The 23,317-nt window shown below is 42.4% G+C and overlaps 1 protein-coding gene across 1 annotated transcript; it reads left to right on the top strand.

Moving 5' to 3' along the window:
- Positions 1-872: 872 nt before the first annotated feature.
- On the top strand, positions 873-22,298 carry LOC149746260 (S-adenosylmethionine-dependent nucleotide dehydratase RSAD2-like). Its single transcript, XM_089900847.1, is given in 7 exon segments — positions 873-6,096; positions 10,458-10,502; positions 10,505-10,618; positions 12,174-12,403; positions 14,471-14,620; positions 17,585-17,617; positions 19,345-22,298. Coding segments are annotated over 7 exon segments (1,074 nt in total). The 5' UTR covers positions 873-5,759; the 3' UTR covers positions 19,510-22,298.
- Positions 22,299-23,317: the final 1,019 nt, after the last annotated feature.

Genomic DNA, 23,317 nt, shown 5'->3' with positions numbered 1-23,317 from the left:
GGTGAAGGACTCAGAAGCTGTGCCCGTCTCTCCAGACTCCTCTGATGTTCATCTTTTTCCTGTTATTCTTGCTCTGCATCTCTTCCCTGGAATAAAGCCCACCTGTGAGTGTGACCTGTTCCTGTCCCAGGAGTCCTTATAGCCGATTAGCAAACACGTGGGTGGTCTTAAGGCTCCTAAAACACAACCCAATACACACACACACACACACACACACACACACACACATGGAAATTAAATTAGAAGTTCAAGGAACTCTTACTTTGAAGTGCTTTGATATTCCATTGTATTTATTTAAATACACACACTCACACACATAATTACAACTCTGTAAATTAGTGAAATGGCACTTATTGGATGAATTAAATTACAACCAGTAAATGAGTGAACAGGAAAGACAAAGAGTTAAAGAAGATATTTGCAAAACATATAACTAAGAAAGTACATCTATACAATGAATTCTTATAAATCAATCATAAAAATGCAGAAAATCCAATACAAAAAGGGGCAAGGGATGTGAATAGGCACATCACAAACGAGAATATCCAAATAGCTAATAAATATATTAAAAAGATGCTTAACATCATTAGTCGTCAGGAAACTGGAAAGTAAAGCCACAAGACACCACTCCACAGCCACTGAGATGGCTAAAGTTAAACCAGATAAAGCAAACATCTCACAGTGACAGCACCAAGTGAGAAGAAAGATGTGGAGCAATACTTACATTACTCTGGTTGGAGTGTACATCGGGCCAGCACTCTGGAAAACTCTATGGAACTATGTACTAAAGGGGAGTATATATGTACATATATATATATTTTTTCCTTTTTTTCGATACACGGGCCTCTCACTGTTGTGGCCTCTCCCTGTTGTGGCCTCTCCCGTTGCGGAGCACAGGCTCCGCACGCACAGGCTCAGCGGCCATGGCTCACAGGCCCAGCCGCTCCGCGGCATGTAGGATATTCCCGGACCGGGGCACGAACCCGTGTCCCCTGCATCGGCAGGCAGACTCTCAACCGCTGCGCCACCAGGGAAGCCCTATATGTATATTTTTTAGGAACCAGTGATCCCGTTCCTGGGTGTATACCCAACACAGATACATACTTATGTTGACCAAACGACATGTACAAGAAAATTCATGGCCTAATAGCAAAATAGTCCAAATGCTCATTATAATTGAGCAATTCAATGGATTGTGGTATATTCCAACAATAAAATCCTAGATGGTTATGAAAATGAACAAAGTACTGGTAGACACAACAAAATGAGTAAATCTACAAATATAACATTGAGTGAAAGAAGCTATACAGAAAGCAGTACATAAGGTGTTATTATGTCCACAGGATCTTCAAAAGCAGGCAAACCTAGAGGATGGTTTTAGAAAACAGGACATGGTTATCTTTGGGGCAGAGGTAGGGCTTAGGGCCTGGGGGAAGGTACTGGACACGCGAAGGTCTGAGCAAAGTTCTGTTTCTTGATCAAGATGGTTGTTACACATGTGTGCTCGTTCGGTCCAAAATTTGTCCTGCTGTATGTGTATGAATTGTGCACTTTTCTTTATGCACAAGATGCTTCAGAAAAAGACTTACCAAAGTAATAATATGAAGATTGCAAGTAACTGAACCGATTCTGCAATCTGCTAATGTGTGCCAGCCGCTGTTTGATGTTACTGCAGGATGGTCCACATCAGGGAGCAGGGAGTACCCTGGGGATGTGCAAGTCTTTGAAGAAAAAAGTCCCTGGCTAATGAAAAATGGTAGTGACATTTGGCTGTTACCTGTTTGCATTTAGATGTCTTTAGAGATGGCTGACTCCCGAGAGGTAGAGACCAAGAAGGGGCTGCCTTGACCTCCCTCCAGCCCACACCCATCTTGAGCAGTTGGGAGAAGAAATCCCTCCCTGGCCTTTGTCAGCCATGACTTTGAATAAGAAAGTCTACTTCTCTTGAGCCTTACTCTTGGATGCATGGAGGAAGACAGGTTTTGAGTGAATAAGCATATGTTCAGAGGATATCAAAGTGACGTTGACTTTTGTGAGCTCTTTGCCAGAAGGGACTTGGACTTGTTTATTTTATTCATATTTATTAATATTTTATCTGATACATAGGAGCTTCTCAATAAACCATGGAAAAGAAGAAAGGAAGGAAAGAAAGAATCCTTGAATGAATGAGTGAATAAGTGAATGAATAAACAAATGAATGAATATAAAAGAAACTGGCCTGGATAGAACAGACTTAAGAAGTAATAATAGGGCTTCCCTGGTGGCGCAGTGGTTGAGAGTCCGCCTGCCGATGCAGGGGACACGGGTTCGTGCCCCGGTCCGGGAAGATCCCACATGCTGCGGAGCGGCTGGGCCCGTGAGCCATGGCCGCTGAGCCTGCGCGTCTGGAGCCTGTGCTCCGCAACGGGAGAGGCCACAACAGTGAGAGGCCCGCGTACCGCAAGAAAAAAAAAAAAAAAAAAAAGAAGTAATAATAAAATAATGTGATAGTAATTATCAATTATTAAGCAGTATTGCAAGTGTTTAAGTCCCGATTCAAATCCTCACTCCCTGTGTGACATAAGTTTCCCCAACTGTAAAATAAGTTAGTGCCTGCAAAATATAGCCCAGTGCCTGGTACATAATGTTATACACATGCTAGATGTTTCTAACTGGTAATGTCGAACTCTACTTTCCGTGCTTGATAAACTTCATGTCACTTAATCCTTAGAATGCCCTGGGTGAAATAGACATTAATACCCATATTTCCCAGGTGTGTTAGCAAAATCAGGCAGGTAAAGAAAGTTACCCCGAATTAAACAATACTGGCTGACCTAAGATTCAAACCTTAAAATGTTTGGCTTCAAAAGTCTGTGTGGTTACCCTTTATGACATATTTGTCATAATCATATTTGATTTGTAATGGAAACTGATTTGATTTTCGTTTCTTCATACACATGTGATCTAGAAAAAAAAATGTATTTCTTGATTGAGCCAGGCCATGGTAAGGTTATAAAATACTTTTGACTAAGTCATATTTCTCATTGCAGGCTTGGTAATCATCAAGCATACGCTGGTTATTGTGTTGAATTTGCTTTCAGTTTCCTTCTCAGTGAAATAAAAGTCATCTTTGCTTCTATTCAAAACATAACACGAGTAGAAGAACAAAAGCTGACCCTAATTGAATGATTTTCCCGGCACTGTTTTAAGTGACTCACATAAATTAGAATTCTCACTCTTCACAAATATCCCTTGAGATACCTGGTCTTACAGATGGGAATTGAAGATCCAGAGAAATAAAGTCACTTAGTCACCTAGCTAGTAAGTGACAAGCTAGGCTTGTGGTTTCATAAACTTAACCACTAGGGCTATCCCAACTTGCTACAAGTCTCATGAAAACATAAAACCACACACTCAAGATCAAACCCAATTCCCATTAAAGAGGGCTAAAGGATAGAAAATTTCAGTACAAATCTCAACACTTACTAGGAAAACTGTGAAAATAGATAATAAAAAAACACAATAATTCTTGCCAACTAAGAAGAATCTTGGTTATTAGAGAAATGCAGATCAAAACTACAGTGAGGAATCACCTCACACCAGTCAGAATGGCTGTCATCAAAATGTCTACAAATAATAAATGCTGGAGAGGGTGTGGAGACAAGGGAACCCTCCTGTACTGTTGGTGGGAATGTAAATTGATACAGCCACTATGGAGAACAGTATGGAGGTTCCTTTAAAAAACCAGAGTATAGAATGTGGATATTATATACTGAATGTTGTGTAAACTTTATATATATTCGTACTTACTTGTATTTGCATAAAGAAACATTGGATGGTGTAGTCACTATGGAAAACAGCATGGAGGTTTCTCAAAAAACTAAAAAAACTAGATATGATCTAGGATATGACCATACGATCTAGCAATTCCACTCCTGGGCATATATCCGGAGAAAACCCTAATTCAAAAAGGCACATGCACCCCAATGTTCATAGCAGCACTATTTACAAGAGCCAAGACATGGAAGCAACCTAAATGTCCATCGACAGATGAATGGAAAAAGGAGGTGAGTGGGATGAATTGGGAGATTGGGACTGACATATATATATATTACTGATACTATGTATAAAATAGATAACTAATGAGACCCTACTGTATAGCACAGGGAAATCTACTCAGTGCTCTGTGATGACCTAAATGGGAAGGAAATCCAAAAAAGAGGGGATATATGTATACATCTAGCTGATTCACTTTGCTGTACAGTAGAAACTAACACAACATTGTAAAGCAACTATACTCCAATAAAAATTTTTAAAAATAAATAAAAAATAAAATAAATAAATGACTGTCTAAGACACACACAAAAAAGATGTGGTATATACATACAATGGAATACTACTCAGCCCTAAAAAGGAATGAAATAATGCCATTTGCAGCAACATGGATGGACTTATATATTATCATACTAAGTGAAATAAGTCAGACAGAGAAAGATAAATATCATATGATATCACTTATATGTATAATCTAAAATATGATACAAGTGAACTTATTTACAAAACAGAAATAGACTCACAGACAGAAGAAAAAACATACGGTTTTCAAAGGGGGAAAGGCAGGGAGGGATAAATTGGAGTTTGGGATTAACAAATACACACTACTATATATAAAATAGACAATCAACAAGGATCTACTGTATAGAACAGGGAACTATATTCAATATCTTGTAATAACCTATAATGGAAAAGAATCTGAAAAAGAGCAGATAGATAGGTATAGGTGAATCACTTTGCAGACATCTAAAACTAACACAACGTTGTAAATCAACTAGACTTCAATTTTTAAAAAAAGGAAGCATCTTAGAAAAGCATCTGATTTTCCTATTGTCTATTAAAAAAGGTATAGAAATGCATAGACATGCAGGGAAATACAATGTCTAAATTTGAACATGTAAAAATGCGTACATTAAGATAAATTACTAAAGAAAGATTCAGGCATCAGTGTCATTATGTGCCTATGCGTTTTTTTGTTTTTGTTTGTTTGTTTGTTTGTAGTATGTGGGCCTCTCACTGTTGTGGCCTCTCCCGTTGCGGAGCACAGGCTCCAGACGCGCAGGCTCAGCGGCCGTGGCTCACGGGCCCAGCCGCTCCGCGGCATGTGGGATCTTCCCGGACTGGGGCACGAACCCATGTCCCCTGCATCGGCAGGCGGACTCTCAACCACTGCGCCACCAGGGAAGCTCTGCCTATGCGTTTTGCCTGTGATCTGAAAGGGGATGCTGAGGCTCATGGAGTAGGGTCTCATCCTCCAAGGGTAATTCATTCTATTCACTATTTGGCTCTCCTAACAAACACCTGAGTGCCCCCAGGTGAAGGGTGCTGGAGTGGAAGCTTCTACATGTTATGTCATGCACAAGCAATACAACAGCTACAGACGTGGCTAAGTCTCTGTCTAGTTCTACTGCTAACTGCTAGATCGAGATAGAGATTAGCTATCAATACCTTCTCCATCTGTATCCAGTTAGGAGGCTGTTATTTATACCCCTATTATTTATAGGCGGGGGAAGCAGCGGGGCAGGGAAAGCAGATGTCAGTCTTAGTCTTGAGCCTTCAGTCTTGGCCCTGTTCCAACTTTCATTTTCATGAAAAGAGAAATCCAGACTTGTGCTCAGCTGAGAGTTAGTCAAGGAAGGGGTGTCCCTGCTCCCCGTGTGACAGGTTGCCGGGCACATGTAAAGTGAGCCTGCAGCTGCAGGGCGGCCTCAGGGAACCTGGCCACCATGTGGATGCTGGTACCCGTGTCATTCACTCTCAAGCTGCTGAGCGCCTTCGTGCTCCATGTGGAGCAGCCTGGGGACCCTGTTCCCCGGCTCAGGGCAGCAGGCTGGCTGGCAGGGGGCAAGAAGAGCCAGCAGCAGCGGGGCAGGAGAAAACCAAGGAAGCCCAGCAGGGAAGACGAAGAGGACCGCGATCTGCCCATCACCCCCACCAGCGTAAATTATCACTTCACCCGCCAGTGCAATTACAAGTGTGGCTTCTGCTTCCACACGGCCAAAACGTCCTTCGTGCTGCCGCTGGCGGAGGCCAAGAGAGGCTTGCTGCTGCTGAAGGAAGCGGGTGAGTCCGGACCCAGTACGAGATCAGGGGCTCAGCTGGTACGTGGCTGGCTGACAGGAGGGGGCTGGGAGCGCGCATGGGCTGGACGGTTCCCCCAGAATCCTAGCGGTTCCCACAGCACAGGGAGGATGCCCTCCCTCCAGAGGATGTGGAGGTGAATTTGGGGATGGGTGTCTAGGCCTTCCCAGCCTGCGGAGTCGGCTGACCTGGGGGTAAGTGGAGCAAACCCATCCTCCTGACGCTGCTAAGCTAAGCGAGCCGCGCCTGCACCTGCCGGGTCCCGGTCCGCCCAGCCCGCGGAACGAGGCAGGTCGGGAAGGTCGTGCTGCACTCTGAGTCGGCCCGAAGCACTTGGGGTTTCCCAGAAACAGTTAATGAGGAAGGTTGCAAACAAATACAAACACTTTGACTTAAGAAACGCAATAGCTGAATCTTTGATTTTGGATTATTTGCCTGTTCTTACTATGAAACTTTAGAGAAACTATTTACGACTCAAATAAGGCAATGACTTTGCTCTGGAGACTCTCACTCAGTGTCACCACGTCAGTAACTCGAAGGCATATCAGAGAGACCCCAGCCTGTCCAGTTCTACGGTGACATCTTCCGCTCCAGATCTGCCCTCCTGTCTTCCCTAGAGCAAGTTCAGCCACATGGCCAACTTTTTTCTCAACTTGCTTGCTTTTTTTTTTAGTAATTTATTTATGTATTTTTGCTGTGTTAAGTCTTCGTTTCTGTGCGAGGGCTTTCTCTAGCTGCGGCAAGCGGGGGCCACTCTTCATCGTGGTGCGTGGGCCTCTCACTATCGCGGCCTCTCTTGTTGTGGAGCACAGGCTCCAGACGCGCAGCCTCAGTAGTTGTGGCTCACAGGCCTAGTTGCTCCGTGGCACGTGGGATCCTCCCAGACCAGGGCTCGAACCCGTGTCCCCTGCATTAGCAGGCAGATTCTTAACCACTGTGCCACCAGGGAAGCCCCAACTTGCTTGCCTTTTTTACAGACATGTAACATACATTTGCACAGACCTGCACACACCCAGGTAAACAGCACACAACACTAGGCAGAAAACAGCAGGGCATCCAAAGTGCATGCTCCATTCAGCCCTTGCCCTTCCTGCCCAGGATAGCCACTAGCTCTTACTCTAACACACACACTAGTTTTGCCGGATTTTGTGCTTGATACGGTGAGATCATAGGCTTGCACTTTACTGGATCGGACTCATTTTGCTTCCCATACGCCTGCCCAGTCATCCACAGCTCATCCAATGCCTGACCCACCTTGCCGTTCCCATTGGGGTCTGGTTCAGGGTCTCATTATTTCTCACCAGGACTGCTGCAATTCATCTCATTGTCTCTGGGTCCCCTCTGAAAGCACGTTATCTTACTAAAATACATATTTTGATGGCTAACTCCCCACTTAGCTCTCTTGCATGGCTTCCCAGCCCAAACTTGTCAGCACAGGCTTCAAGCTCAGTGTTGCCATCCTTCACCCCAATTCCTGAAGGGCCCCAAGCTGTGGACACATCATGTGACACAGTTCTCCCACAACACCTGCATCGTGGAGCCTGTGATCGCACTGTTCTCTCTTCCTGGAACGCTTGTCACCTCAGTCTCTGTTGGTGAACTTTCAAAGCTCCTTAGAATTATCCCTGGTCCTCGTCATGCAGAATGAATGCCCTCTCACCTTCCTTTGTGATCCCATGGCATTTGTTACAAATGCATGTATTATAGCATGTTTTATTTATTTTATTTTTTTACTTGAATGATTCTTTAAATCCTATAATGCTTTACAGTTTTCAAAAGTTTCACACACATGATTTCATATAATCCTAATTATAACCCTTTTTCTCCCTAGCCCTATCTTGCCCCTCCCCGCTTCCCTCCCCCAACTGGTAATCACTAGTTTGTTCTCTATATCTGTGAGTTTGATTCTTTTTTGTTTTATTCACTAGTTTGTTGCGTTATTTTAGATTCCACACATAAATGATATTATACAATATTTGTCTGACTTATTTCACTTAACCTAGTGCCCTCCAAGTCCATCCATGTTGCTGCAAATGGCAAAATGTCATTATTCTTTATGGCTGATTAGCATTCCTTTGTGTATATACACCACATCTCCTTTATCCGTTCGTCTATTGATGGACACTTTTAAAAAAATATAAAAGCTTTTGCGCAGCAAAGAAAACCATTGACAAAATGAAAAGACAACCTATTGAGTGGGAGAAGATATTTGCAAATGATATGACCGATAGAGGGTTAGTAGCCAACATACATAAATAGCTGAGACAACTGAACATCAAAAAACAAACAACCCAGTTAAAAAATGGGCAGAACTGAATAGAAATTTCCCAAAGAAGAAATGCAGATGGCCAACAGGCACACTTGAAAAGATGCTCAACACCACTAATCATCCAGGAAATGCAAATCAAAACCACAATGAGGTATCACCTCACACCAGTCAGAATAGCCATCATCAAAAAGTCCACAAATAACAAATGCTGGAGAAGGTGTGGAGACAAGGGAACCCTCGTACACTGTTGGTGGGAATGTAAATTGGTACAGACACTGTGGAGAACAGTATGGAGGTTCCTTAAAAAACTAAAAATAGAATTACCATATGGCCCAACAATTTCACTTCTGGATATATATCAGAAAGAAGTAAAAACACTAATTTGAAGAGATACATGCACCCCAATGTTCATAGCAGCATTATTTACATTGCCAAGGGATGGAAGCAACCTAAGTGCCTACTGCAGCATATTTAAAATTGTGATCTTGTGTTTTGTTTTTAATATCTGGGTCCCCAAAGAGTTTGAGTTCCAAGATTGAAACCTAACATTCTGCTTATCTTACTGCCTAGCAAAGTATCTAGAAGGTAATAGGAATCTAATGAATGTTTTTGAATGGATGAATTAGTGCATGAATGAACAAATGAAGAGAGGTGTGGGGTTATGGAACAAACTTAGCCTCTTGATTCACACGGCCAGGATTTGAGTTCCTGCTCTAGCACTTAAACAATGTGTCAAGACATTTAACTTTCTGAATATCAGTTTAATATTCTTTAAAATACAGACAATAGTGATAACTCATATATCAACCTTAAAAAGTTGTTACAAGGCACAAATAAATAAATGCTCATATGTTTTTTAATAGAGTATAAACTATTACAGTTATAATTAATACTTTTATATCATGACCTCTCAGTTTTAAGTAAATAAAACCAAAGTTAGTTAAAATGGTTAAGGTATAGCATGGGTGATGTGTCCTGTAAGTAAGATTTCTGGCAAATAGAGGAAAATCTATTTTGGTAGCTATTAAAATTTTAAATTTATTTTTAAATTTAAACAATAAAAGTACATTACATTTAAAATTACTGCTCTGGCTGAAGATGCTTCTAAAATATATTATTTACTTCTTTGGGTTTTTTGTTTTTTTTTTTTTTTTTGGCTGAGTTGTGTCTTTGTTGCTGCGCGCGGGCTTTCTCTAGTTGCAGCGAGGGGGGCTACTCTTCATTGCAGTGCACAGGCTTCTCATTGCAGTGGCTTCTCTTGTTGTGGAGCACAGGCTCTAGGTGTGCGGGCTCAGTAGTTGTGGTGCACAGGCTCAGTTGCTCCGCGGTATCTGAGATCTTCCCAGACCAGGGGTCGAACCCTTGTCCCCTGAACTGGCAGGTAGATTCTTAACCACTGCGTCACCAGGGAAGCCCACCTCTTTGGCTTTTGAACAGAACAGACTGAATAGAACTCAAGCATTATGAGCATCAGCTATTGATCCGTGCTGTGACAGGATGGCTTGTATGTTGGCACCACTGTGAATTAATTGCTCCTCGTCTAAGCTCTTAGCAACATCTCTACATCCTGTTTGTTCAGTTTTCTCATTCTTTCATCACCTCTAACCTAATCCTCAAACTCCTCACGGGCTACACCACTGGCCAATACACTGTTTCACTTTCTCTAGTTATGTGCCCCTATTTAACCACACTTTTAGGGAATCGTATTTTTATTGGATAATAATGCTCATCATACAAGCCACCTCCTAGCATGTTAGCTTATAAATAGTGAGGTGTTATAATTTACCACCGCCCCATTGTAGAAACATCTGAGAGTACAAGAGGGAGCTAGAAAAACTAACTGATGAGATTTGGTCCTCCATAAACCGGGACTGTCCTGGGAAAGCTAGGATGGAGGGCGACCCTGCACACTTAGAAAGATCAAAGGCTTTGGAGCTTGGGCGTACGTCCTAGTGCCACTTTTCTCTCATCTCATTCTATTACATTGAGAAAATACTACTTTTGCCATTAAAATAATAATGGATGTTGATGAAGTGGAAAACTAGAAGGAAAAGCCGCGCTCTGTCTGTCCCAGGTATGGAAAAGATCAACTTCTCCGGTGGAGAGCCATTCCTCCACGACCGGGCAAATACCTTGGCCAGCTGGTGAAGTTCTGCAAACAGGAGCTGCAACTGCCCAGCGTGAGCATAGTGAGCAACGGGAGCCTGATCCGGGAGAGGTGGCTCCAGAACTACGGTGAGAGCCTCGCGTGGCACGGGACGGCCGCCTCTGTCACTGTCTGTTGCTCTATTTCCCTCCATCCCGGGCTTTTGGCCAGGCCTGCTGGGGATCCAAAGGGAGGAGGAAACAAGTGGGCTTACTCTAATCTCTTTTCAAGCTGGTAGGGCTCTAAGTCAACAAGTATGGCAAGGCAGATAACAGAACAGACTAGCCCCAGAACTCTTCCGTCCATTATCAGCGTAGCTAGTTTTAGCTGAGCCGCTAGTGGGGAGAATTAACGCAGTGTACAGTTTTGCAAGCCCTGACCTTATCGTTTGCTATTCATGTTTAATTTTTAAAGTCTTTTCGGAAATAACTCTATTTTAGTAGTCTCGTGTACAAATTAAGTGATTAGACTAGAACAGCCGTTCTCACCTTTGGCTGCATATTTGGCTACTGAGGAACTTTATAAAATATCTGTACTGGGACTGGACTCCAGACTGATTATATCAGAGCCTCGTGGTATGTGGACAGGCCAAGTTGGGGTGCTCCGAGGGATTCCATTATACGACCCAGGGTTACAAACCCCTGGTCCTAAGACTGGGAAGCTAAGTTTTACATAGATGTTAATATTCAGAGAGCAGTACCTGGAATTTAGGAGGCACTTGAAAAATGTTAGCTATTATTACTACTATCATTTTGGGAAACAGTTCTAACTGAACTCTTAGAGTGTGCTTTGCTTTGTGTAAGTTGTTTGAGCCTTGAAATCATCCAAAGGGTAGTTGCACTTGTGATCTGTTGAGGACACTCACAGGAGATCTCTGATGAAATCCTCCTTCCAAGATGATGAAGAAATGGATGTGGATCTGGGTGTGGATGTGGGTAGACAGCCCACCTGAGGAAGGTTAACAGGAAGACCACAGGGCAATGAGTCAACATCAAAATGACCGTGAAGGGAGCCACTCAGTGAAAGAGGGGGTTCAGAAGTTCAAAAGTAAGCTTTGGGAACCAGATTCCGAGCAGTAAGACAGGGTTAGGGAGCTGTGTGATCAGAGAAGAACTGGTTGGGTTTGCTGTCTGTGTCCCCAGGGCAGCGTGCTCTCTCCAGGATGGCTCTACATGCTGGCAATATGGTGTAAAGAGTAGGGACCAGGAGGGTTGCTGCACCTTTGGGTCAAAAGCTCAAATGTTGTACGGGAGAGGTGGTGCAATTAGTGAATTTGGAAGTGCATAAGAAAAAGGATCATTAGCAGTAGGGAGACAAAAAGAAAGTGTAAGGACTATTAATAGTGGACACGTGGACAGTCATTTATGAACTTCCGTTGATCCTGGTCCTATATGGGAGTTCAAGGTTAGTGCTGCCATATGCTCAAATTATTAAAGATACACCATAAATCTACATTCTATGTTAAATCTATCCCCCCAAAAATAGTTGCAAACAATTTGAAATATTTTTAGATGTCTGGAGGAACAAACAGAACGTTTATGTCTACCTATGTGGTCCATAAGGCTCCAATTCTCCACCTCTGGCTTAAAGGCCTGTGTCTGCATCCTTGGATGGAAAAGCCTAATGGTGATGGTTTTCCCTCAGGGGAATATTTGGACATTCTCGCCATCTCCTGCGACAGCTTTGACGAGCAGGTCAATGTCCTTATTGGCCGTGGTCAAGGAAACAAGAACCACGTGGAAAATCTCCACAAATTGAGGACGTGGTGCAAAGATTACAGAGTGGCCTTCAAGATAAATTCTGTCATCAATTGATTCAATGTGGATGAGGACATGACGGAACAGATTAAAGCCCTGAACCCCATCCGCTGGAAGGTACGTACCGAGTTGCTTTTGCTGGTTGTAATTAAGAGAACGGTCAGGAGAGGCTTACTTCGGCAAAACCCGAAATGATAAGGATACAGAGAACTATGGACTCAGAAAGCCAGTTGGGAAAGCAGGCCCTTGGTCCTTCTTTCAGCTCTGCTAAATGTTAACTACTTACATTCTCTTTGCCTCAATTTCCCCCTTATAACTGATTTCCTTCTGGGAAATTGTGAAAGTAAATATAAAAGAATATGAGAAGTGCTTGGAGATACTCTGAAGAATATGTTCATAGGAAGTCTAACTCGTATGTGTTTATTAAAATAATAAGACTGATTTGTCTTAAAAGCTCTTGGCCTATTTATAAATGGGCATGTGTTCTTCATAAATTCTGTTACTTCATTTTTCGTAGAATTATTAGAAGCTATTAGGAGAAAGGCCATCCCCAAGTGGTAGCAAAATTCATTCCCAAGATTCCTTCACCCAGATGTGTGCTTTAGGGCTTAGCCCCACTATCAGCTACTAAAAAGTCTAAGGTTCAAATACTCGTAAGCCAGTTCACAGTGACTTACAGCACCCACCATGCACAGATGCTTACAAAGCATTATAAGCTGAAGGTTTCTGCCCCTGGATGTTCTTCAGAATGAACTCAGGGAACTGTTTCAAATCAGCTTCTTGGGCCTCATCCTATACCCACTATCCTGAAACAGATTAGCCGGAGGGTTTGTGTGAATACGTATTCTTAACAAGCTGCCCCGATGATTGCTATGCAGGTATCCAAAGTCTGTGCCTGAACCCCAGACTAATGCAACTAAAGATAAGATGTAGAATTCAATTCTAGCAAGTAAAAGAGTTAAAGAAAACTCTTGTAATATAAAGCTATGTGTGCTGGGATAATGTGGCAAGGTGAAACAGGCAAGGTTTATTTCTGCCAAAGAGCCAGGAAGACTTCGTGTAGGAGGAGGTATTTGGCTCCTGCTTGGACAGAGGGACAGAATTTCCACAGGTAGGGAAGACCTAGGGAAGGAATTCCTGTCTAGACACCAAGAAAACCTTTCCTATCTAAGCTGCCTGGGATGTGCTGTTAATCCCACGTTAGCATTCAGAGAAGGGTTGTGGAGATGGGAACGGGATTAATGTATTATTTTCCTGAGGTTATCCTGTAACATGTGGAAATGGGTTATGGGAAACAAGAAATGTTTCTTACTTTAAAAAGTTTTAATTTGTATGTTGAGCTTGATATTTGGTTATATATGTAAGTAAGCTGGAATATCAGCCACTCTCCCAGGTCCAGGAGGAACTGAAAACAGCTACAGAAACAGGTGTGATGGGAAGACCCCAGGCTATGACCCACTGTGTGGAGGTGTCAGAGGAGAGCCAGAGGGCTAAGCTCTAAGCTCTTAGATTTCCCTTCTAGAGCCCCCTGCCAGTCATCACTCATGTACTATACTTATATATTATAAATACATATTATATATATTTTTTCTCATAGCTTTGGTTTGCTCATGGCTCCTTGTCACTTGTTCTCTATCTCTTTTCTCCAATCTTTCGATCCCTACTCTGGCTTCCACTTGCCTGATTCACTCCAGAATTGCCTTTTCAAAATTCTGACTTTTTTTGGAGGGAGAGGATTAGCTGCTGTCCATTTAGAAAACAGTTTTTGCATCAGATCACTGAGGTCTGCAGGATGCAAGTTGATGTAAACCTGGATCAGGTGTCAACTGTTATGCAATTGCTCACGTGGTTCAGAACCTGGTCCCCCAGGCAGCCTCCTCCGCGGGAGGCCCTGGGCTTGCAGGCAACCATTATTTTGTAGTCTGAAAATATTAGGTTCTAAGACTAGATCAAATGTAATCTAGATCAGTTTTTAAAAATGTATATTTTGGGAATGTTTGGGCTTCTAGTACCATATCCCTACATTTCAGGGCATGTTCTCATTTCCCCAGAGCAGTGTCTTTCTAGAATGTTCCCTAGTTGGAGGAGTCTTCTTTGCTCAGGAGAGGTTCAGGGAGAAATGAGATTTGGGGCAAAAAGAGATGGAAAGCTCTTCACAAAGCCAACACCACACTTGTGTTTCAGGTCTTCCAGTGCCTCATAATTGAAGGTGAGAATTCTGGAGAAGATGCTCTGAGAGAAGCAGAACCGTTTGTGATAAGTGATGAAGAGTTTGAAGCGTTCTTGGACCGCCACAAAGACGTGCCCTGCCTGGTGCCCGAGTCTAACCAGAAGGTTGTATGAAGCAAATGTTGTTTTGTTCCCCATCACACATTTAGCTCCAAACAGGAAAGTGTCTCCACCAAGGGCTGCACACACTGTGGCTTTGGAGGGTTTGCGTGGACGGATGGGAGTAGTCTCAGGGCTGAGGTGGAAGTTTCACTAGATCTTTAGGTTTCCAATGTGAAAAATTGGATCCATCCTGTTAGTCCAAATGTATGTATCATGTAGTTTAAACAGGGTCAGCCAAAGCACGTCTACAGTTTGGAGCTTCCAGGTGTTATCAGAGACAGAGTAAATAATCAGTGTGTTCTCAGAAGGTAAAGAAAAAAGAACTTATTCAAAGCTACATTACTGCAGTGTTAGGAACAGGAGTAAAAAATTGAAGGTAGCCTGATATTCAACATACAGAGAACAGGTAAGCTCATGTTCCCTGTATGGAATGTTATACTGACTATATAACCTATTTCAAAGAATATTAGGGAACAAGGATAAATTTGCATGATATGATATTAGGTACAAATGAGGAACTATAGGCAAAATTCATTTGACCTTTAATCCTAATGTGCAAAAACTGTGTGTATGTACACATCCCATGGTCATCTTGGGATAATGGGATTATCAGTCATTCTTGTTTACCCTGATAACTGTTTGGACTTTAAATTTTTCTAAATAGGTAGTTTTATTATTTTTAAAGTATTTAGAAATCAAAACTTTCCCCATCTTCTGCCAAAAAAGATACATGCAGCAAAATCTCTCCCTCATATGTTTACATCATATTAGAAATTTGAGAACAAGGATTCATTCCTTATACTTCAGACTTCTGAGTAATGTTGACCAGAGTACGAATAAAAAAATTCCTGAATGGGGTCAGAGCAGCTTTTGAAAAGAAGCCAGAGAACAGAGGAGAATACTCATATCTATACACTATTTTATTTGACTTTTTAAAATTTGCCTTAATTACATAGGTAATGTGAGATCAAAGAAAATATGTCATAAATTACTGCTTTTTGAGCACTTCACAGAGGCTTCATGAGCCAGAAATATTACCCCCGTTTTAGAAACTCTGAGGCTGAGTCATAGGGTTAACTGCCCTCACCTACATGACAGAAAGGGTTAGCTGACCTCACTCATGTCAGAGGTAAAGTGAGCTGATCTCACCTACATGAGAGGCATGGTTAGCTGACCTCATCTGTGTCAGAGGTACAGTTAACTGACCTCATCTATGTCAGAGGTATATTAACTGACATCATCTGTGTCAGAGGTGAAGTTAGCTGACCTCGCCTGTGACAGAGGTAGAGTTAGCTGACCTAACCCATGTCAGAGGCAGAGTTAACTCACCTCCCTTAGAGCCCAGCAAGGGACAAACTGGGGTTTGGATAACTCCAAAGCCTGAGAAGCTTACTAGTCAGTTCATTTCAAACTTCATTGTACAGACCCCGCCCCCCAGGCAGGGTCTTGCTAAAATGCAGATTTAGAGTCAGCAGGGTTGGGGAAGTTATTGAGAGGAGGTGACCACTATTTGACCCAGAGCTGGACTGGGGCAAGTGGAGGCTCCTAACCCCTCCTCTGTCTTCAGGACGTACCCTCCCACGGTGAGACCATCTGGATGGCCCATGTGACTGAACCCAGCTCAGGCTTCTCTATAAACTTTTAAGACTAGCAGAGGGTGCTGAGGCCTTCTTGTCTTGCAGGTCACCCAAGACAAGCTTTGTGTGTCGGTTCCCTTGCATTGGTGAGGTCAGCTCACTTCACCTCTGACATAGGTGAAGTCAGCGAACCCTGCCTCTCATGTAAGTGAGGTCAGCTAACTCTACCTGATGGAGGTGAAGTCAGTTAACTATATCTCTGACATAGGTGAGCTCAGCTAACTTTATCTCCAATGTAGGTGAGGTCAGCTAACCATGCCTCTTATGTAGATGAGGTCGGTGAACTCTGCCTCTGACATAGGTGGGGTCAGCTCACTTTACCTCTGCCGTGGGTAAGGTTTCCCCCAGGGAACTCCCAAGTTTGCAAACCAGCAAGCAGGTCTTAGGTGGACCCATGATTCAGCATTTTAACCAGCTCCCAGGTGATGCTGATGCCTGGCCCACCTCCAGACATTCAGGAACAAGGTCCCAAACTGGCCATGCACAGGAGGAGTGGGCAAACTACAGCCCGTGAGACAAACCCAGAATGCAAGGCAAGAACGGTTGGAAAAAAAATCAAAACAAGAATGACATCTGTGACTCATGAAAAGTATACAAAATGCAATTTCAAGGTCGATAAGGAAGGTTTCAGTGGAACACAGCCATGCTTCCTCTCTAAGCATTGTCCACAGTGGCTTTTAGTTGCCACAGAGACCACATGGTCTATGAGGCTGAAAATATTTACTCTCTGGCCCTTTACAGAAAAATGTTTGCAGACTCCTACCTCTATGGGGTACGTATAGAGGGTATACCTTCCTATGAGAGTGTAGGCACACTCTCTATATACCTATAGAAGGCATAACTAGTTACAAGTAATGTAAGTAATATTAAAATCCTCAGATAAGCTCCCAGGTAATAGCAGTAAAGGGATTCTGCTTTATTCACTGAAAAGGCGGTCCATCAGAGGCATGGCGGACACAGGGAATATTGAACAATGAAGGACAGGGCTCCCCAGAGCTGGAGGAAATTAGCCTGGGGGTTTCACTGTCAGAGGAGCTTTCAGAGTGGCATGTGACCCTTCCAGCATGGGGCAGAAGCCAGCCTGCTAGAATCTGCTAGAATCCGAATGGACACAAACAGATGGCTCGGAGATGAGTGTTAGGTGGGTATGGGGCACTGGCAGATGGCTCACCTTGTAAGGGACGCATCTAAAGACACTCAAGAGATTTAAGAAACGTGGCCTCCAGAAATAATAAAGCACAAACGCACAAACGCGGTAAGATAGACAGTTGAGCGTACATACTGAAAAATATGCTTGAAACTAAGTTGGTATGTGATTTCTGCCTTGCAGATGAGAGATTCCTACCTTATTCTGGATGAATATGTGAGTATGTCTAATGCATTATAAAATGATCCCTTAAAAATTCATTAAGCAGCAAGGTCAGGGTTGAGTTATAATCAGCATAACCATTTAGTCCATATTCATTCTTTCTGGCCAGCATTTCATATTTTTATTGTCACTGACTAACATTACTATTATAGAGCCCTTACTTCGCTGTGTCCATCTCTGAGCTAAGGGCTTGGGCAGGCATTGGCTTGCATCTGATCCCAGTGTTTGCACACACCCGCACTCGATGGTCTTTTCCCTATGGCTATGGATCCATGGATGTCGCACAGAGCTGACATCACACAAAGCAGTGTCCTTTGTTATGCCATCTTCGGCTGGGTTCTCTGGTCAAGGGGCACCCAGTGATCTTTGCAGGAAGGACATGTCACACTTGACGTTATTGCCTTTAATACCTCAGATGCTGCCAGCTTGTCCTCTGACAGATAGCTCTTGGCTTTGCAGGGAAGAGGTTACAGTTCCTCTCCAAAAGCCACTGGTACCTTCCTACCCCACTGCCTTCCAAAGGAAGAGATATGCCATCTTTCTCCAAACTGAAAAACAAATCACTTCTCCCTTTCCTTGTGTCTTTTTCTTTTCTTTTTCTGTCCCAATTCATAAACTTTTGCCAATATTTCTAGCACTGGACAAATAATTCCATTCAAAGATCTGTTTTTAAGAAATGAGCTCCAACAAGAACCATGGCTTTTCCATATTTAAACTGAATTTGGTGTTTCGAGAAATGCTTGCTGTGACTTTTGATATTTTATTATTTTCAAGTTAAATAGTGATGATTCACAGTCATTCATTTGTTGTCAATATGTGCTTTCTTTAAGGAACAGAGGGGAAAAGGTGGTAACAAAAATGTTCAGTTTATGGGTTCAAGGTAGAGAGGAAAAGTCAAACAGAATTTATTTTTGGAGTACCATGACTGGCTGGGGATTTTTTTTTTGGCTGGGGATTTTGACCAATGTTCCTCCACAAACTCTCTGGTTTCTTTACAGTTGGAATAAATAGAGTAGGAACAAAATTTACTTTTGGCAATCTAAGAATATTTTGATTCAACAAGTGTTACTACAAAATGCTGTGTGCCATGGTAGGTCACAGAGGTGTGAAGATCTGGTTCCTGTCTGTAAGATGCTTAATCTAGGATAAAAACCAAACCCTTAGCAGGGCATGTGCTACTCTTCTTGATGTGGGACCTGCCCGCCTCTGTATCACCTTTCTTACCATGCTATCTCCCTTTCTTAAAAGAAGCTTTTACACTTTGTTTTTTATTTACACTTTTTCTTTTTAAATTCCTGCACACACAGTTTTCACTCCAGGAATATCATCTACCTGAAATTTCCCAAACTCACTGTACTGTTTCACGCTTCTGGGCTTTTACGATATTGTTCTCTCTAGCTTACAATTTCAAAACATAACTTAGATGGCAACACATTTTGGAAACCTTTCCTGATTACCCCGCCCCCCAGTGGAGGGACAGGCACGTGTATATAATTCTGTTTATCATGCCCTTACCTGGTCTCAGGTGTTCACGTGGGTGATGGGAGCTGGCTGAGTACAGAGATGGTGTCCCCAGAGTTCAACGCCCCCAGTGAAGCATCTGGTTCACAGCTCTCCACAAACATCTGTTGAAATGATTGGAACATCAAAAGTCATTTTGAGTTGATCCCCCGAATTGAGTTTTACAGGAAATATCCCAATTTCTGTCATGAATTTCCTAGATGCGCTTCGTGAACTGCAGAAACGGGCGGAAGGATCCTTCCACGTCCATCCTGGATGTTGGCGTAGAAGAAGCTATAAAATTCAGCGGCTTTGATGAAAAGATGTTTCTCAAGCGAGGAGGGAAATACGTATGGAGCAAGGCGGACCTGAAGCTGGACTGGTAAAGCTGAAGGCTGAACAGCCTTCAGCCCATCTGTGGGGACCGCCCTGGCACTCAGCGCGTGGCTGCCCTGCTTCCCGTAGGCACTGCCAGCGGCCCCAAATTCGATTTTCCGTCGCACGTGGAATCTGATTGCCTGTGGTAACTGAACAGATAAATAACTGGGAAAATTGAAATCCTTAGAACACGCAAGACCATCAACTTTAGTTAATTAGCTTATTATGGATTTAATTTTTGAGTAGTATTTACTGACTCCTATATTTCCATTTTGAAGTTATTTTTCTAGTCCTTTCATTTGATAGTTATTTTCCCATATGGAAAAATTACAAATTATCTCCCCCGATTATTTCTGCTTGCGGTGAGGCTCTTTCCTTTTCGGCCTTCATATCACTGCAATCTTGGGCTTTTTACCCAGAAGTTTAGAAATAGTCCACACATGTTTCAAAGAATAAGAAATGCTCATCTTACCAGGCTTTGATAAGTGCCTAGAAGGAGATAACTCATCTCCCCGGGGCTCTGCATGGCCCTGACCCACGCTGGCTATTCCAGGAATGTGAGTGATCTCTGCTGCTCCCCTTTCTCTTCCAAGATTCTTAACAAAACCAAGGTGTGCTTTAAATTTAGTGAGGACGTTGACATGGGGTCAGGGCTTGGGTTGCTGTGTGAATCTGCTGAGTCTGTCAAGCAACAGCATATGAGTTTACTTGCTTGGTTGTCCCCGTGTCCCTGAAAAGCGACACGTTCCTGGACTGGCATGAACTCATCTGCAAAAGCAGCAGGCGAAGGTGGAGCAAAGGGTGTGGCGAAGAGTGTAGGATGAACCAGAATTTTCTGTAAATGAAGCTGTGGCACAATATAATATTTCCCATTTAACTCTGAATCACTTGAAATAAGAATGTAATCTAGGTCAATATAAGATCCAGAGCCTTCCTTTGCTAGGCTAAGAAAGAGCTTAAGGGAACATGTCACTTGAATTGGGTCAAGAAAAAAAATTCCCTTCTTGGAAATACCACATTCAGTTTGTTCATGCAACCTAGACAGTATACCATTTCCTGGGAAATAATAAGTTCCTATCACTGTTTTACAAAAGCAAAATCATGGACAATTTTTTGCTCAAAGAACTCTTGTAATCCAGCTGCAGTTCCAGAGTTGGCCACTAGGTGGCATTTAAATGTTGCCTGATTCCGCTATGCAGCCATGCAGAAATTCCGCTTCAGAATCTTTTTTCAACACTTGGTGATTTTGAAAGTGGTTTATGTGATTTTTTTTTTTTCCCAGAAAAGATATTCCTACTTCAAATTTTAAATCACTGTAATTCAACTGAAATATGTCTTCTGTGATAGAATTGTTGTCACGTAGTTTCCATTTTATTTTATGTTTTTAAGAAAAAAAAAAGAATTAGAAAGTATTTTTCCTCTGTGGGTCTTGATAGTATCTAAACCATGACGACCTTAATATAATCAGATAACCATAAAACAGGTTTTTTGTTTCTTACTTAACATGAGTTTACTTTGCTGACCATTCCATTATTCCACAGAGAAAGGGCACATATGTGAAAGCACAGAAGACATTGTGTGGTATCCAGTAGATGCTCAATCATTATAATTTGAGACAAAATCTGAATCTGAAGCCCAAATCCTCTGAGTTGAAGTGAATTTCTCTCGAGCTGAGGGAAACTGCATTTCTCTTTCTCTAAAGGGAAGTATAAAACAAAACACTACACTTGAGAAAAAAAAAAATATATATATATATAAAGAGAAAAAAACAAAAAAAATACAAAAATGAACAAAAATCAGAAAAAGAGAAAAACAAATAAGCTATTTTAAATGCACTTTCCAGCTGTTTTTACACCACAACCCCCTTTCTTATGCACTGAGAGAATTTTCAAAGCCTTCATGTTTAAAATATTCAAATGTTCATTTTTCTTAAGTGGGAGAAGTCAGGACATTTATCATTAGAGTAAAATTCAAGTTTGGATTATATAACATTTTGCTTTATAGTTTCTGTTTTTAAATATGTGTATCAGCTTTGTGAGACATATTCCTTTTTATTAGGAAAATAAAAGGTAATTTAAGTGAGGTATCTCAATGTAAGTGTTAAAGGCAAGTATTTTGTGGTGCTTTCAATTATTGCTTAGTTTGGCTTGTGATACTATGAATAGAATCTTGTCTTAAGAAACCTAGAAAGATCAGACATTAGTAACAGCGTACTGGTTTAGAAAGGATGAACCATCTCTGTTATTTAGTGATAAATGCTATGAAAGTTGCCTGTTTAAGTTTGAAGATGAATGAGATCATTTGGCTGAATCATCTGAAATGTCAGCTCCTATTCTATGACAATCTGGAGTTTGGAGTCTCGTTGTTGGATCAGTAACGAGAATCATGATACTAAAACAGGCGGACAAATTCTCAATGAGGCTCCATCAGGCAATAATTCATCCCGCAGGCTGCTCTTCTGTTGAAAGGACTGTTTCATTCACTGCGATTAGTTGAAGACTAATCATGCAATAAGATTTTAAGGTTTTTTCTTGAGTATATTTAGGACATTCTTAATTTTAGAGAAATATATGTAAATATGTATTTTTTTTCTCCATATATGATGCTCTTGACTACTGGTCTGTTGTATTGTAAGATGTTATAATACATTAAAGTATTTTTTGTACATTACCTTCACTTTCAGTGGGTCAATGTAGTGAAGTCTCTCCTTGGCGTGTGTTTTAAAGTAATGACATGCTTTTACAAACCACCCTCGCTAAAGGCAAGTACACTTTAAAAATCAAGAAGGTTATCAATAATTAATAAGCGCATCTCAACCAACCCACTGGACAACAAGATGGAGCAGAGGTGAGCCCCTGGGGAAAAAACTCCTTGTGTTCTAAAATAAAAGCCAGCCTCTTGGGGGCCCAGTGTCCAAAACTTGATCCCTACTGAAGGAATGACTTCCTGCAGACAGGCAGCAGGAATAGTACCAGCCCAGGGTACGAGTGGTCGTAGAACCACCATTCTGAGTGTGACCTGGTCAGCAGTCCAAATGGCAGGCGTCTGGCACCCCGGAGTCCAAGGACGTGCAGAGCTCCCCCCGAGCACCCAGTTCCAAGCGGTCTATTCCGTCACCTCAGATGCATCAGGCCGGCCCTGCCGCTGCTTCCCCTGTCAGCCTGTTTCTCCCTCCCACCTGCTTCCTGGCTGTGGGAGCTAAGACTTTCACATCCCTAGCTCCAATGCCCACCTCACATCCTCCAGACGCAGACTCGTCCTCCTCGGACATGCGGCATTTCCCAGACATGTACTTGCACTTGATCTCCGGTTACAAGCACTCACTTCTTCAAGAAGGATATGGCCTCACTACCTTTTCCCATCCTGGATACAGGCCAACACTGGGCTCCAGCCCCCAGGACAGAGGTCAAACCCAGGGGCTTGAAGACAGTGAAAGAGACTCAAGGGGCAGCCAAGGTCCTCTGTCATCGTGGCTGGGACACGGACAGCCACATCTGGGGTACACAACCCAGTGTCAAGCCACTGCTGGTACATGTCGTACCGGTCAGGGGAAAAGGATGGGAAGTTATGCGGAAAACCCACATAGCAATTTCAACTCAGATGCCGTTGAGCTGGGTTTGAAAGACCAGAAAGAGTTTAACCACATTTCCCCCCCGCCCATGATTCTAAAAAGAATATGCATTTGGAGAATATCTGAAAAACAAAGTAAAGCAAAATGAAGAAAATAAAAATTACCCATAATTGTATCACCCAGAGGCAACTGCTAATTAATTTCATGCATATGTCCAGTAATGCATAGCTTTAATAGAATTGAGC

The sequence above is a fragment of the Delphinapterus leucas genome, chromosome 19 (genome assembly GCF_059928025.1).
Source record: "Delphinapterus leucas isolate spDelLeu-1000000601 "Yukka" chromosome 19, BTC_Dleu_Yukka2, whole genome shotgun sequence".
Taxonomy (NCBI): domain Eukaryota; kingdom Metazoa; phylum Chordata; class Mammalia; order Artiodactyla; family Monodontidae; genus Delphinapterus; species Delphinapterus leucas.
This window is presented reverse-complemented; position numbering and strand designations above follow the sequence as displayed.